The sequence below is a fragment of the Electrona antarctica genome, assembly GCF_951216825.1.
Source record: "Electrona antarctica genome assembly, chromosome: 14".
In the NCBI taxonomy this organism is placed as follows: domain Eukaryota; kingdom Metazoa; phylum Chordata; class Actinopteri; order Myctophiformes; family Myctophidae; genus Electrona; species Electrona antarctica.
The window spans coordinates 4,472,869-4,488,045 of record NC_136795.1 but is presented as its reverse complement, the minus strand read 5'-3'; the positions used below and the strand labels follow the sequence as shown (position 1 = coordinate 4,488,045).

The 15,177-nt window shown below is 43.5% G+C and overlaps 1 protein-coding gene across 3 annotated transcripts; it reads right to left on the bottom strand.

Annotated features, from left to right (window-relative positions):
• Nucleotides 1-3,585: 3,585 nt before the first annotated feature.
• csdc2b (cold shock domain containing C2, RNA binding b) lies at nucleotides 3,586-13,071 on the bottom strand. Of its 3 annotated transcripts, none has more exons than XM_079520343.1 (5): nucleotides 12,825-13,071; nucleotides 10,998-11,147; nucleotides 9,971-10,157; nucleotides 4,488-4,610; nucleotides 3,586-3,928 (listed from the first exon to the last, which is right to left on the bottom strand). In XM_079520343.1, the coding sequence occupies exons 3-5, from the start codon at nucleotides 10,153-10,155 to the stop codon at nucleotides 3,763-3,765; spliced, it is 474 nt and encodes a 157-aa protein (XP_079376469.1). In that variant the 5' UTR covers nucleotides 10,156-10,157; nucleotides 10,998-11,147; nucleotides 12,825-13,071; the 3' UTR covers nucleotides 3,586-3,762. The 3 variants fall into 3 exon arrangements, with proteins under 3 accessions (XP_079376469.1, XP_079376471.1, XP_079376470.1); XM_079520345.1 differs by having other exon boundaries at nucleotides 11,008-11,147; XM_079520344.1 differs by lacking the exon at nucleotides 12,825-13,071 and adding an exon at nucleotides 11,505-11,572.
• Between the last annotated feature and the right edge of the window lie 2,106 nt (nucleotides 13,072-15,177).

Here is a 15,177-nt window from a genome sequence, read left to right as displayed (position 1 = left end):
ATAAGGCTAATGAAGCTCAAGCTTGAAATATCTTGGCCTTGAATTCCTGCCTTGATGTTGCTCTATGAATCATTCCAGTATGTAACATTTTCTTTATACGACTCGGAGCTGCATATCGTTTTTAAAATGGTCTGTACCCTGAAACACCAACACTGACATCTGTGTTTTGATCATATCCAAAAGGCGCGGAAAGATTGCTGCTACAAAATGAGAGTACATTTAGATGTTTCTCTTGCTTCTACTGCACACCAGACTGAGAAGGTTTCAATGGGTATTTGGGCTGAACTGAACTGACGACGTATTTATTCAAGACAAATCCCATTAATCAATTTCAACCAATGAATGATATCATCGTGCCTAGGTCAGTGGGTCAACAAAAGCCTTTGTCCTTAATCTTGAACAAATGTTTATGAGCTACTGTATGTCACTGCCCAAATACTTTAACGCATTTTGGGGCGGGAACCCCTTTTGGTGTTAGCATTATGTTATGCTTTAGCTATTGAAAAATAGCAGATCTACAAGCTCATAGCGCGCCACCGAGTGGCGCGCTACGAGCTTGTAGGTCTGCTATTTTTGAAAAATCGAAGAACGACTGACATAGAAACATAGCTTTTTCAGAAAACTGTCAGGATGTAGAAGACATTTTTAGAATCGTTCCCAGGTCAAAATGGGTTAATACTGGTGAACCCATGAAATTGTTTGTGGCTCAAGTTCAGCATTTTACCTGCAATTATCAACCACTATCGATTTCCTATTCTATTTTTAACAGAGTGTTAATCATGGGATTTATTAATCACAATGTAAATTCATGAATATGAATGTATTAATATTAAAAATGTGTAGAAACTGTACATCTTTTCACATGAAGAATGTGGAGGGAAAATCAAGTAATACCGGTAACCCTTTGTTATGGTTATGATGAGGAATTAGTGGCGTTGTGTGTGACTAATTGATCATTATAAAACATGAATTTGATGATTGATTGAGGGGCACAGATTGCAGGATTATGGGAAAATATGACTCCGAACACTGAGGCGTTGAGCGTAAAGCATTTTTGTAAAGTATTATATGATTGGTCATCATAATATTGCATCAAGCATAATTGTGAGAATCACCTTGTTTTGAAATGTTTCGAGGAAAGATAGCTGTATGTTGTGTCAATTCATTTTAATACAACTTTTTTATATATGATTTTACTGAATATGTATGGCCCAATGGTGCCCCTTTCTTGTGATGTCATGAATTGTGATTTATTCAAATAAAGGATGTAACACAATGGTCTTCACCTACACAGGTTAATTACATAGCAATAAAGACACGTAATATGTGAATCATAAAATGCTTTAATGTTCTTTCAAGGCTCGATAAGTAATAATGGCAAAAACCACCACGGTGGCTTTTGGTCCACAAAAGAAAGTGCTCTTTGACGTGACAGAAATGAATTGGTATTCTAATTGAACACAACATCTCGTGTTGAACAAATCCAGGCAGTGAGATTGACAGACAGACAAGATGCATAGAAACGCATGGTATACAGTAGCTACAGTAGAAACTGGCACACAGTATATACCAGGCTAACATAAAATAAATAACTACAACATTTCAGTGACAAACAAATTCGGCATCAACTATGACGTCATTATGTGGTTCACCGTTACACTATGCTCAAGAAAATCACACAGATAGATAATATATTGTTTCTCTAACAATAGAAAATGGTTTAGAAAGTTGTTTTTTTCTTTTAGCAATTCATGGCTTGAAACCTTTTGAAACGAGACTTTTCAAAACAGGACGACAAATTGAACTCGAAACGTGTGGCAGTTGAGGGTAACTCATACAGTTGGAGGCCATCGATATTGTCCTTTTCTTTTTGCTGAGGTTTGCGTGATCTGTGCAAAAGGACAGTTAACCCATTTTGGGCGGGAACCCCTTTTGGTGTTTTAAACATTGTTATAATTTAGCTATTGAAAAATAGCAGATCTACAAGCTCATAGCGCGCCACCGAGTGGCGCGCTACGAGCTTGTAGGTCTGCTATTTTTGAAAAATCGTGAAAATATTTATTTCAGAAAACTGGAGGATTTAGAAGGATTTTTTAAAATTTTGAGGTCAGGCCTAAATGATAAGGGACAATATCGGTGGCACCCAACTGTACTTAGTTGTGCGCCGGTGTTGTGCACTGAAAATAGTCGATCTACAAGCTCACAATGCGTTGCAGAGTGATGTGTGAGATTGTACAGTATATGTCTGTTATTTTCAGTGTGCAACACCTACGTGAAAACAAGCATAAATCCTGGGTTATTCTCTGTGGAAGTTCAAGACCTTTTCAGTGCAATGTTTTTGGACTATATTACCCAAAATGTAAAGATAGCCTCATCTCATGTCACATAAAAATCTACATAAATCATTGACAAAATAAATAACATAAATAATCAATAACAAATCAAAAAGAGAAAATACAGACACGGTTATGCATTTCTCTGGAAAATACTTATATTCACTTTTCCATTCACAGTAAAATAAATAGGTTTTCAAACATCTATGCTTGGTGTTTTGCCTTATTCAATCTCAGTTTCCCTTCACACTTGCTCTTTCTGACATAGACTACATTTCTAAAATACTTACTCTAACTTATCTCAAATCCTTCAAAACCCTTACCCTTTCCATCTTATCATAACCGGTTCAACTTCTTGCTCTCTTAAGATTTTTCAACCTAAGAGTTGGAACCCAAAGCAATAATGCATTTAGGAGAACACTGTGGTAGCTAAGATACTAGAACACAACGTCATGCCTAAGATATCATTTGGGTCCCCAAACCAAAGCCAGTCAAAACGTACTGCACCAAACACTGTCAGCATGCCATCACTAAACGTCCTGCTCTTCTCCTCTTTCCAACACCACATCAACATCAAATCTCTTCAGCCATGATTCCCTCCACTACTTGTTCTTATGCTTTCTTCATTTTCAAAAAAAAGTTAAAAAATAAATAAATAATAAATAAAAAGAAAACACAATTGATCAATGTAGGATAAGACAACTCATATCTCACCTGTGCTTACACCAATCCTGTAGGCTTTAAATCAATTTCGGTTTAATACGTAATCAAGTGTGCAACTACTTGGCTGATACATGCCTTTCATTTGACCAACACATTCTTCTCAACCTAACTTATACTTATACGCAAAACCTTACTTAAAACCGTACTTACGTTTGAATAACTGCATCCTAATGGCCAGTATCAAGCTCCGTAAGCCTCATGGCAGGCTATGTGGGGTCCATCTCACGTACAAACTCTTCCCTACACAAACCTCTGAACCTCTTCTTGGTTCTGATCCGATACATTTTAACCTATATCAATCAAATTCATTTCCCTGCAGTCCAAACAACCAAGGAATGTGTCTTTACCCCCAATTTGACTGCAATGGAACAGCCAGACGTGGGAAAATAGTAAAATAACAAATTAACAATAGGTGAAAGAAAATAAATTTGAGGTGTGTTACTGCGTTAATCTGTCTCAGGCTTTCCTCCACACCTCTTGCTCATCTTCATGCACCCCCCCCCCCTCCCCCTCCCCCTCCCAAGCCAAACCCCAGTAGTCCCATAACCGCTTATGTCCCATTTTCAAAGATTTACTTTTTTTTCTCCCCCCTTCCCGAACACGGCTAATCTACAAGCTCACAACACGTAGCATCACAATGCGTTGTGGGCTTGTCGATCTGCGAAGTGATGAATGAATCCAGTGTGACGTGACCTGGCTGGTAGGCCTACACAGAGCTGAATATCTGACCAGACCAGGTCTCGTGTTTCGTCCCGGATTTGAGATGCGTGATCTTGACCTCCACCGCCTGCACCTTCAGGTTCTTGGGCGGGACCCGGGACACTTTGTACGTGACCTCGTCACCTTCTACTGGGACATACTCCCCCTCAATGCTGTAATAGAAGCAGTTCACAAGGTTGGTTTTCCCCCCTCATATGAAAATGAATGCAATAATGCAGGTTTTATTTCTAACCCATTTAGGCCTGGTGTCGAAATTAAAAAAATGTCTTCAAAATCAGTTTTCTGAAAAACCTTATGTTTCTGTATCAGTGGTGCTCAATATTTCATGTCAAGGACCCCCAAAATTATATGTAATATTCCTCCGCCCCCCCATCTGAAAATATGTTGTTCCAGGGACCTCCCCAGAAGCATGGATTTGAGTTAAAATGTTCATCTGTAAAAATATATTCAAAGATTTGAGGCACATTTTCACGATTTTTCAAAAATAGCAGATCTACAAGTTCATAGCGCAGCACTCGTTGCCGCGCTATGAGCTTGAGCTTGTTTAGCTTTTTCAATAGCTAAAGTATAACATAATGCTTTAAAACACCAGAAGGGGTTCCCACCCAAAATGGGTTAATAAATGCAGAAACATTTAAAAAATAAACATGTTTTCACTTCATTATTGTAAAGTGTTGGAAGTAAAATATAAGAAAGAAAGAACTGACTCACTCTGAGATGTGAACAAAGACGTCCTCCCCTCCGTGGGTGGGGCGGAGGAATCCATGACCCTGTGACCTGGAGAAGTTCTTACACACACCCCTATATGCTGGTCCTGAATGAGCACGCACCGTACTGAGAGAGAGACAGAGAGAGAGGGACGACAGACAGACAGACAGACATTGAAATGGAAACATTTCAGTCAGGTTTCAGACCCCTCCACAGCACAGAATCAGCCCTCCTGAAGGTCCACAACGACCTGCTCCTCTCTGCTGACGCTGGGGACTGCGGTGTCCTACTGCTGCTGGACCTTAGCGCAGCATTCGACACCGTGGACCACACCATTCTACTGCACCGCCTCAAGTCCCATGCTGGAGTCCAAAACACAGCCTTGGGCTGGTTTGAATCTTACCTCAAGGACAGATCTTTCTCTGTCAATATGGGTACCTTCTCCTCTCCCCCTGCCCACCTCTCCTGCGGAGTCCCCCAAGGATCCATCCTAGGCCCCATCTTGTTTTCCCTCTATATGCTCCCCCTTGGTCATATCATCAGACAATATAACATCTCATTCCACTGCTACGCAGATGACACCCAACTATATCTCCCTCTGAAACCCAACGATCAATCCACACTAAACAACCTAAATAAATGCCTCCATCAAAAGATGGATGGCACAAAACTTCCTACAACTAAATGACAGTAAATTTGAAATAGTACTATTTGGTCCACCTGACTCCATCACACAAATAAAAAATGACCTTGGCGACCTCGCCCCCCTTGTCAAACCCCACGCTAAAAACCTTGGGGTGCTTTTTGATTCCGCCTTTAAATTCGACAAACAAATCAACACCATAGTCAAAACCAGCTTTTTCCACCTCCGCTCCATCACCAAAATTAAGCCATTTCTCTCCACACACGACCTCGAAATTGTCATCCATGCACTCATTTCATCCCGTCTAGATTATTGCAACTCCCTCTACACCGGAATTTCCCAGTCATCCCTATCCCGTCTCCAACTGGTGCAAAATGCGGCTGCCAGACTCCTGACTGGCACCAAGAGGCGAGACCATATCACCCCTGTCCTTGCCTCTCTCCACTGGTTGCCAGTCCGGTTCAGAATTAAATTCAAAACCCTTCTCTTCACATACAAAGCACTAAACGGACTGGCCCCCTCCTACATCTCTGACCTCCTATCATACTCCTCCTCCATCAGGACCCTCAGGTCAGCAGACAGACGACTCCTAGTAGTCCCAGCAACAAGGAAGAGGCTCAGGGGCGACCGAGCCTTTGCTGTCGCAGCTCCTATACTTTGGAATAGCATTCCTCTCGCTGTCAGATCTGCCCCCTCCACTGAGAGTTTTAAGTCTAGGCTCAAAACGTTCCTCTACTCTCAAGCCTTCCAGTCCCCCTAATACTCGTGCACTTTATACCTAGGATACGTTTTTTTCGTACTGCCTTTTAACTGCTTAACATCTCTCTTGACTACTGTACCATAACTATGCATTTTTATCATTTTATTTTATTTATTTTATTGTTTCACTGATGTACTGTATTGCACTGTATCGTATTGTTTTTCTGTGACCTGTGAAGCACTTTGGTACGATGAGAGTCGTTTTTAAATGTGCTATACAAATAAAATTGATTTGATTGATTTGATTGAGTGAATTATTAGTTAGATGTCTGAAGAATTGTAAAAGAAAATATCACTTAAATGATGCTGATATTTTCAGAAGAAATATCACAGCAATGTTCTTTCTTTTTTTCCATCCTTTTAAGCCTGTCACATTGTATGCTGATTTAAGCTGAATGTTTCCACAAAGACAGGAATAACTAGAAAAAGTGCCCTTCTGGGCACAGGTCTCCACCAGGAGGATAGGACTGTGTGAGATGTTTGGCAAAATGTTTAGGAGTAATATAAACATGTTTGCCTTTGATGGCAATTGGATGATTTGAGGCATTTTGTTCCAAAAATGTGTTTTGCAAAAATCAACCTGTTGGTGGCGCTATAACAGGCCAATGTGAAAAGGGTGGGATATATTCCTCAGCCCAGTAAGAAAATGTGTGAAAGATTTCACGTAAATTGCATGCTGCGTTCATGATTTGAGGCTTTTGTTCAAAACGGGGCAATCTTGCAAACTGTGAAAGCCAATTATAGCCAATTAGGATGGAATATGAAATATCGGACAGATCCGACTTGAGCACATGACCATAGAGATACTGTGTAACGATTTGTGAGATTTTTGGACAGAATCTGGAGGAGTCGGCCTCCTGGTGGCGCTATAAAAGGCAGATGCGGAAAATGCAGGTCAAAGGTTTGTCCTTGGCCTCTAGGGAGTGTGCATGCAACGTTTCACGCAGATCGGTGCAGTTTTAGGTAAAACATGTGAAAAGCTGCCTCATGGTGGCGCTATAACAGGCCGTTCTGGAAAATGTGGGGCAGAGGTTCATCGTTGGCATCCAGGGAGTGTGTGTGCAAAGTTTGGCATCGACCGGGTTAACGGTGCCGGAGATTAGCTGTACACAGACGGACGGAAGGAAGGACGGACGGACGGAAGGACACACACACACACACACGGACGGAGTGCAAAACATACTCTCTCCCCATGCCTTCGGCCTGGGACGGAAGGAAGGACGGACGGACGGACACACACACACACACGGACGGAGTGCAAAACATACTCTCTCCCCATGCCTTCGGCCTGGTGGAGACAATTAATTGATAGGAAAGAGCTTTCCCAGTGGCAGAGGAAAGACACTGCTGTCAGCCCTCATTGGACCATACCCCTGCACATGACTAGTCTGGTGGAACCACTCCCCCTGCTGGACAACATTTGCATTCTGCCAGAAGGGAGAGTCTGGGATCTCTCGGACAGAGACGATGTACTCCGGACCAATTCTGGCCGGAGCGATATGCAGCTGTATGAGGCCGCTAGAGGAGCGATATGCGGCTGTATGAGGCCACTAGAGGAGCGATATGCAGCTGTATGGGGGCCGCTAGAGGAGCGATATGCAGCTGTATGGGGGCCGCTAGAGGAGCGATATGCGGCTGTATGAGGCCACTAGAGGAGCGATATGCAGCTGTATGGGGGCCGCTAGAGGAGCGATATGTGGCTGTATGAGGCCACTAGAGGAGCGATATGCAGCTATATGAGGCCGCTAGAGGAGCGATATGCAGCTGTATGAGGCCGCTAGAGGAGCGATATGCAGCTGTATGAGGCCACTAGAGGAGCGATATGCAGCTGTATGGGGGCCGCTAGAGGAGCGATATGCAGCTATATGGGGGCCGCTAGAGGAGCGATATGCAGCTGTATGAGGCCGCTAGAGGAGCGATATGCAGCTGTATGAGGCCGCTAGAGGAGCGATATGCAGCTGTATGGGGGCCGCTAGAGGAGCGATATGCAGCTGTATGGGGGCCGCTAGAGGAGCGATATGCAGCTGTATGAGGCCGCTAGAGGAGCGATATGCAGCTGTATGAGGCCGCTAGAGGAGCGATATGCAGCTGTATGGGGGCCGCTAGAGGAGCGATATGCAGCTGTATGGGGGCCGCTAGAGGAGCGATATGCAGCTGTATGAGGCCACTAGAGGAGCGATATGCAGCTGTATGGGGGCCGCTAGAGGAGCGATATGCAGCTGTATGAGGCCGCTAGAGGAGCGATATGCAGCTGTATGGGGGCCGCTAGAGGAGCGATATGCAGCTGTATGGGGGCCGCTAGAGGAGCGATATGCAGCTGTATGGGGGCCGCTAGAGGAGCGATATGCAGCTGTATGGGGGCCGCTAGAGGAGCGATATGCAGCTGTATGAGGCCGCTAGAGGAGCGATATGCAGCTGTATGAGGCCGCTAGAGGAGCGATATGCAGCCGTATGCGGCCGCTAGAGGAGCGATATGCAGCTGTATGAGGCCGCTAGAGGAGCGATATGCAGCTGTATGAGGCCGCTAGAGGAGCGATATGCAGCTGTATGGGGCCGCTATAGGAGCGATATGCAGCTGTATGAGGCCGCTAGAGGAGCGATATGCAGCTGTATGAGGCCGCTAGAGGAGCGATATGCAGCTGTATGAGGCCGCTAGAGGAGCGATATGCGGCTGTATGGGGCCGCTATAGGAGCGATATGCGGCTGTATGGGGCCGCTATAGGAGCGATATGCGGCTGTATGGGGCCGCTATAGGAGCGATATGCGGCTGTATGGGGCCGCTAGAGGAGCGATATGCGGCTGTATGGGGGCCGCTAGAGGAGCGATATGCGGCTGTATGGGGGCCGCTAGAGGAGCGATATGCGGCTGTATGGGGCCGCTAGAGGAGCGATATGCGGCTGTATGGGGCCGCTAGAGGAGCGATATGCGGCTGTATGAGGCCGCTAGGGGAGCGATATGCAGCCGTATGCAGCCGCTAGAGGCGGGATATGCAGCCGTATGCAGCCGCTAGAGGAGCGATATGCGGCTGTATGCGGCCGCTAGAGGAGCGATATGCGGCTGTATGAGGCCGCTAGAGGAGCGATATGCAGCTGTATGAGGCCGCTAGAGGAGCGATATGCAGCTGTATGAGGCCGCTAGAGGAGCGATATGCAGCTGTATGAGGCCGCTAGAGGAGCGATATGCAGCTGTATGAGGCCGCTAGAGGAGCGATATGCAGCTGTATGAGGCCGCTAGAGGAGCGATATGCAGCTGTATGAGGCCGCTAGAGGAGCGATATGCAGCTGTATGAGGCCGCTAGAGGAGCGATATGCAGCTGTATGAGGCCGCTAGAGGAGCGATATGCAGCTGTATGAGGCCGCTAGAGGAGCGATATGCAGCTGTATGCGGCCGCTAGAGGCGGGATCAACGCGAGACTTATGACAACTCGAAATTATTATGGAGATATAATCAGATTGTTGTCCCGCTGCTTCCGGGTTCATGGTTTCTGCTTGAGAGAGACCAGATGCAGGCAGGAGGAGGGAACTGGTGAACTCAATACTGCCACCATCTGGCGGAGTCAGGTTAGCACATGACTGCAGACAGGCTCTTTTCTAAACCCCATCAACACGAAGAATGTAACCAGGGAAGTCTAATCTATGCTTTGTCGCATCGCTTAACCCATTTTGACCTGAGATCAGATTCTAAAAATGTCTTCTACATCCTGAGTTTTCTGAAAAAGCTATGTTTCTATGTCAGTCGTCAGTCATTTTTCAAAAATAGCAGACCTACAAGCTCGTAGCGCGCCACTCGGGGATGAGCGAGTGACGTCTCAGGACCGATTTAGGCATGACACCGATATTAAAAAAATGTCTTCAAAATCATGACAGTTTTCTGAAATACCTATGTTTCTATGTCAGTGGTCATATTTCATGTCAAGAACCCGAAAAATTATATGTAACCCCCCTCGTATGAGCTTGTAGATCTGCTATTCTTCAATAGCTAAAGTATAACATAATGCTTAAAACAACCAAAAGGGGTTGTTCCTGCCCCCAGAAAAGGTTTAAAACGGAGAGTTCTCTGAAGCTCAGCTGTTTACTATACTCACGCAGAGTACGTGCGGGTGCGCTTGGTAGGCAGCGGACTGGGGAGCTCCCTTGGACGATGGGGCTGCTCTCCTCCCTCATCCCACACGCGGCTCCCCTCCCTCAGGAAGGGGAAGGAGAGGGAAAGAGAGGAGGTGGGGGAGCGCAGTGGGGTCCCCGACGGTGACGCGAGGCTGGGATCCGCCATCTCTGGAGGGCAAAGAAATTAAGTGCAAAATGTGTGAAACACAACGTAAAACAAAACGCCTGCTGCAGTGTTGTTTTCGTCGACTAAAACTATAAGACGAAAAATGTTCGTCAACTACCTTTTTTCCACTGACAAAAACTAAATGGAAACTAAATAAAAAAACTAAGCTACGACGACTAAAACTAAGACTAAATATACTGACAGTTTCGTCGACGAATAAAAACTAGACTAAAATGTTAGGAAGGGACTAGTGGACAAGAGATCCAGTATAAGTCATTTTACAATTAATTGCATGCTGAAAATAGCCGATCTACAAGCTTGTAGATCGGCTATTTTCAGCAAGCGACGACGGCGTCGTGGCAGCGGTGGCCGAACGGATTGCGGAGCGGTCTTGATACCGGAAGGTCGCCAGTTCGAATCAGTGGTCCGACACGTTAAAATTACCACCGCTGAAGTGCCCTTGAACAAGGCATTGAACCACTACGATGAAATGTTCTATGAGCAGGGCCTGGCTGGAAACAAGTTCTTGAGCTTAGCCCAGATACCCTGGGTAAATATAGTAATCATTTCATTTCATTTCATTTCGTCATTCGGCATCAAGGCATCAAGGCACCGCCAAAATACATTTTGTTCGACTAAATCAACTGCAGATTGAGTCGACAAAAATCTTGTGATATTTAGTCAACTAAAACTAGACTAACACTAAAACATTCCAGGTGACTAAAATGTGACTAAAACTAAAGGAAAACTTTTCAAGAGACTATGACTAAAACTAAAATCTTAAATTTGCTGCCAAAAACAACACTGCTGCTGCCTGGGCTTCCCTGACGGATGTCACTCACTGCTCCTCACAGGCTGCCGATGAACCGCTGACACCGCTGGCTGTCTATTAGCGTCTCGGTCGGCTCGTGTTTTCCTGCGACCGTTGTCAGAAGGCAACCGATTACCCCGGTCACCGCTGTCACTTCCAAGTCTGTCAGGGGGACTTTGAGCTATGGAAAAGGAGAGAACAATTAAGGGAAAGGACACATATATATATATATAGGACATGATAAATCAAATCACCGTTATTTATAAAGCACATTTAAAAACAATTTCCATTGTACGAAAGTGCTGTACAGACATTTCATCAACACCACAGATAGACAGCAGAAGAAAATTACAGACAATGAAAGCACGATTATAAGCAAACTATCAAAAAAATAATCAAACAATATACTATTTAAAAACACAAACAAGGTAACACGGACAATCAAATGCTTGGGAGTAAAACAGGGTTTTACTCCCAAGCATAACATGGTTTTCAACTGATTGGAGTGGTAATAAAAGTGGTAAAAGAAAGCAGGTACAATTGTCTGTGTGTCCACAGTGTCAGCTATCATCAGAGTATCCTTTTTAAGAAACACTGAAAGGAACAGATATTTCCGTTGAATCCCAGGGAAATTTCCCCTTTGGCTCATTTGGCAATGATCCAACACAGCATGTGGAAAAAGGAGTGACCGGTGTCCAGTGTAGTCCATGAATGCTAAACACCAAATCTGTGAGCACTGCCCTTCAGTAACCGATGCGGACCATGATGATGAGAGTTGTCATTAATTTCCCATCCTCTATAATATATGAAAGTGGTGAATGAAGGTTTAGTGATCCACGTTGTTCAAGGGCAAAGAAAGGGAGCCCTTAAAGACCTCATTAATACAGTTTTTACCCCAACCAGCTGATGCTCATAATCCACACAACAGACAATAAACACTGACTGCTCATTGCAACCTCAGGCTATAATCATCATCACATCTGAAAATAGGCTATAAGAGACAAGACTGTAGTGTATTTTATAGGCTATGTGTGCCACGAGGGCATAGCTGCACAACGTGGGCCTGAAAGCACAACAAGGAAGGCGAGGCAAGAGGCACAGTAGCTGCTTGGGCACTATATTATTAGATGGGTTTGTTTTTTCCTTCCTTGGGCCTTGCTACCTTTAACACCCACTCCTCTGCTGCCATCATCATCAAGGTTACACACGGTGGCATCGTGACGTCAGAGCCGCTGCAAAAACGCCACTGCCAGCACTGTCTTGAGTCAAGTGGTGTGTTGCTGACGTCACAGTGCGATCCCGCATTGCCATTGGCTGACGAATTGCCAGAAGACCAAAACATTACATTTGTAGGCATGAAATAAAAAAACATGTCTGATTTGGTAGAAAAGGCACACACTGATGCATACTATAAGACACCCCACAAGCGTGACAGTGTCCCGACACTTTATTTCTCTCCTTTTTAAAGCCCATGATTCATCATGCTGTGGGCGTGATTTCTTCATTTTTATCCCAGACCCATCGAGTCTTTCCGTAACATTAATTCTCTCCGAATATTATTTAAGAAATCCAAATAACAACTAACTGGTTTAGGCTCTCTCCACTCAACTGCAAATCAACTGATTAGCAGTCGGTGGCCAAATTCTGAATGTGACATCGATCGGGTTTTTTGCTATAGATTCATCAAACACCGTCTGTCATTCATTCATCGGTCACGATCTGTATGCAAGCATGCAGTCGGAACAGATTCAGCCCAAACAATAGCCATGGCATGCCATCGCCACGGATGGATACTTGCTGCTCCCCCCTGCAGACCAGTCATCATCACCATAGGCTTTTACTATTAAATGTTACTTACTTCTGCTGCAGTTTCGGCGCGCGTTTTGTCGATTGAGAGATGGAGTGTGTGTGTGTTCTGTCGCTGTGAGTTATTATATAATGTGCAATTAAATAAATAAATCCACTAAATCTCCGCGTAGACGAACGGAATACCCGGGTGGTGGTGAGCCTGCGCAGCTGGCTGGGATTCCAATGGCGTGATGACACAATCTGTGTGTCAGAGAGGGGCGAGAGTGTGTGTGTGAGAGAGAGAGAGAGAGAGAGAGAGATAGTGTGTGTGTGTGTGTGTGTGTGTGTGTGTGTGAGAGAGAGAGAGAGATGTCAATACAGAAAATTGCTATTTAAATTGCAGTTTGCATGGAATGGATGTGTGTGCGTGTGTGAGAGAGAGCGAGAGAATGTTTTGTGTGGTGTTCGTGTGTTCACAGGAAACAAAGCCTACTACTTTACACACAACACACTTTACTGAAACTGGCCTGTTGTCATGTGAAACAGCACCACGTTTAGAGTTTAACAAACAAACACTTGAATGTACCATTAAGACCTGAGGCCGATTCCACAAATGCCAGTTCATTTTACTTAAGTTAATTAGGTTGGTCCTGTTTATATCTAAACATCTAACCCTTATTTCAGGATGTCATGTTAAATAATGATGCACTTACTATAATAACAAAGGGCCACGAAAATATCTCTTCTAAAATAAAGTCAAGGGGTAAAATGACTCATCTGCTTAGATTTTCAAGTTTAAAATTTTGCATAGTTTTACTCACTTAACAATTTAATAGCCTAATACATTTCCCTTTTCCAATAATTTAGAATATAGATTATTGGATTATAGGCCTACTTATAGGACATTATAATCGGCTTAATTAACTGCATAATTATACTTACAGTATAATAACTCATAATCCATCATATCAATAATCCAAACATATTATAAAGCGTTTTATGGTCAAGCATTACATGTAATCTGCTTATAACACTGTATAATTAGCCTACTGTTATAAGCACACAATGCAATTACCGGTATAACACATTGTAAAAAACAAAAACAAAAAAACAACTTGTAAATGTACTTATGTCAAGTAGGCTATCATAATATGGTCACTCACTCAGACATTTGGCCAGGATCATAGACTGTATATAACTTTTAGTTATATACTGTTTAATAATGTTATAATGCATTACAATCAAGGTTATATAATGCATTATAGTGTAGTTAAGTCACTATAAAGGGCGGCTCACACCAAGCATCATATTGCTAGTTGCTACTTATATTGTTCACCACTGTTATTGTTGTGGTGTGGACTGGACTGGACTCTGCCATCCACTTTAGTTGATTTTTTAAACTATAACTTTATAGTTATTATAATTATAGCACTTTGGAACCCCTAAGCAAGACCAACACAAAACATTTCTGCCTGCTTCAGGAATGTCTTAACCCATTTAAACACATTTAGACACTGAGGACGATTCTACAAATGTCTTCGAAGTTTTCTGAAAAACCCATCGTTCTCGTTCTCAAACATTTTCATGTCAAGGACCCCCAAAAATATATGTAATTGGCCGCCGACACCCATCTGAAAATATGTTGTTCCAGGGACCCTCCCAGAAGCAAAGATTTTAGTTAAAAACGTTCGCTCTGGCCTGGGCCGTGGCTCAGCGGTCCAGGCAGGTAGCCCAAGCCTGGCAGTGTGCCGCGGGTTCGACTCCCGATTCCAACAGCCTTTACTGCAGTCACTCCCCCATCTCTCTCCCCATTTCCTGTCAGCCTACTGTCTGTCCCTCTTTAAAAAATATAAAATAAAGGCGAAAGCCAAAAAAAAAAAGAAAAAAAAAGAAAAAACCTTCGCTCTGAAAGAATATATATTCAAAGATTTGCGCCACATTTCCTTGATTTTTCAAAGGTAGCAGATATACAAGCTCGTAGCGCAGCACCGAGTGCCGAGCTACGAGCAATGTCTCCAAGTGTCCCATAATTATGATTAAAATAATTTACTGTGTAATTATAAAATGCTTTTCATTGATTAATACGGAGCACTATGGGTATTTATGAGTTATAATTATAGTGTTATTACTAGCAAATTATAATGCATTACAGAGGGATGCAGTTGCCAAAAGCTCTCTTAAATGAGGTACTTATCCAAAACTAAATGTCTGTTATACGCTTAGTTTGAGTAGCATGCATCAAAAAATAAATGACTAAATACATAATATTGAGTCACGGTTAACCACTGGCTCAATTTAACCCATTTAGGCCTGACGACGAAATAAAAAAAAAGTCTTCTGAAAGAATATATATTCAAAGATTTGTGCCGAATTTTCACAATCTTTCAAAAATAGCAGACCTACAAGCTTGTAGCGCGCGCCAG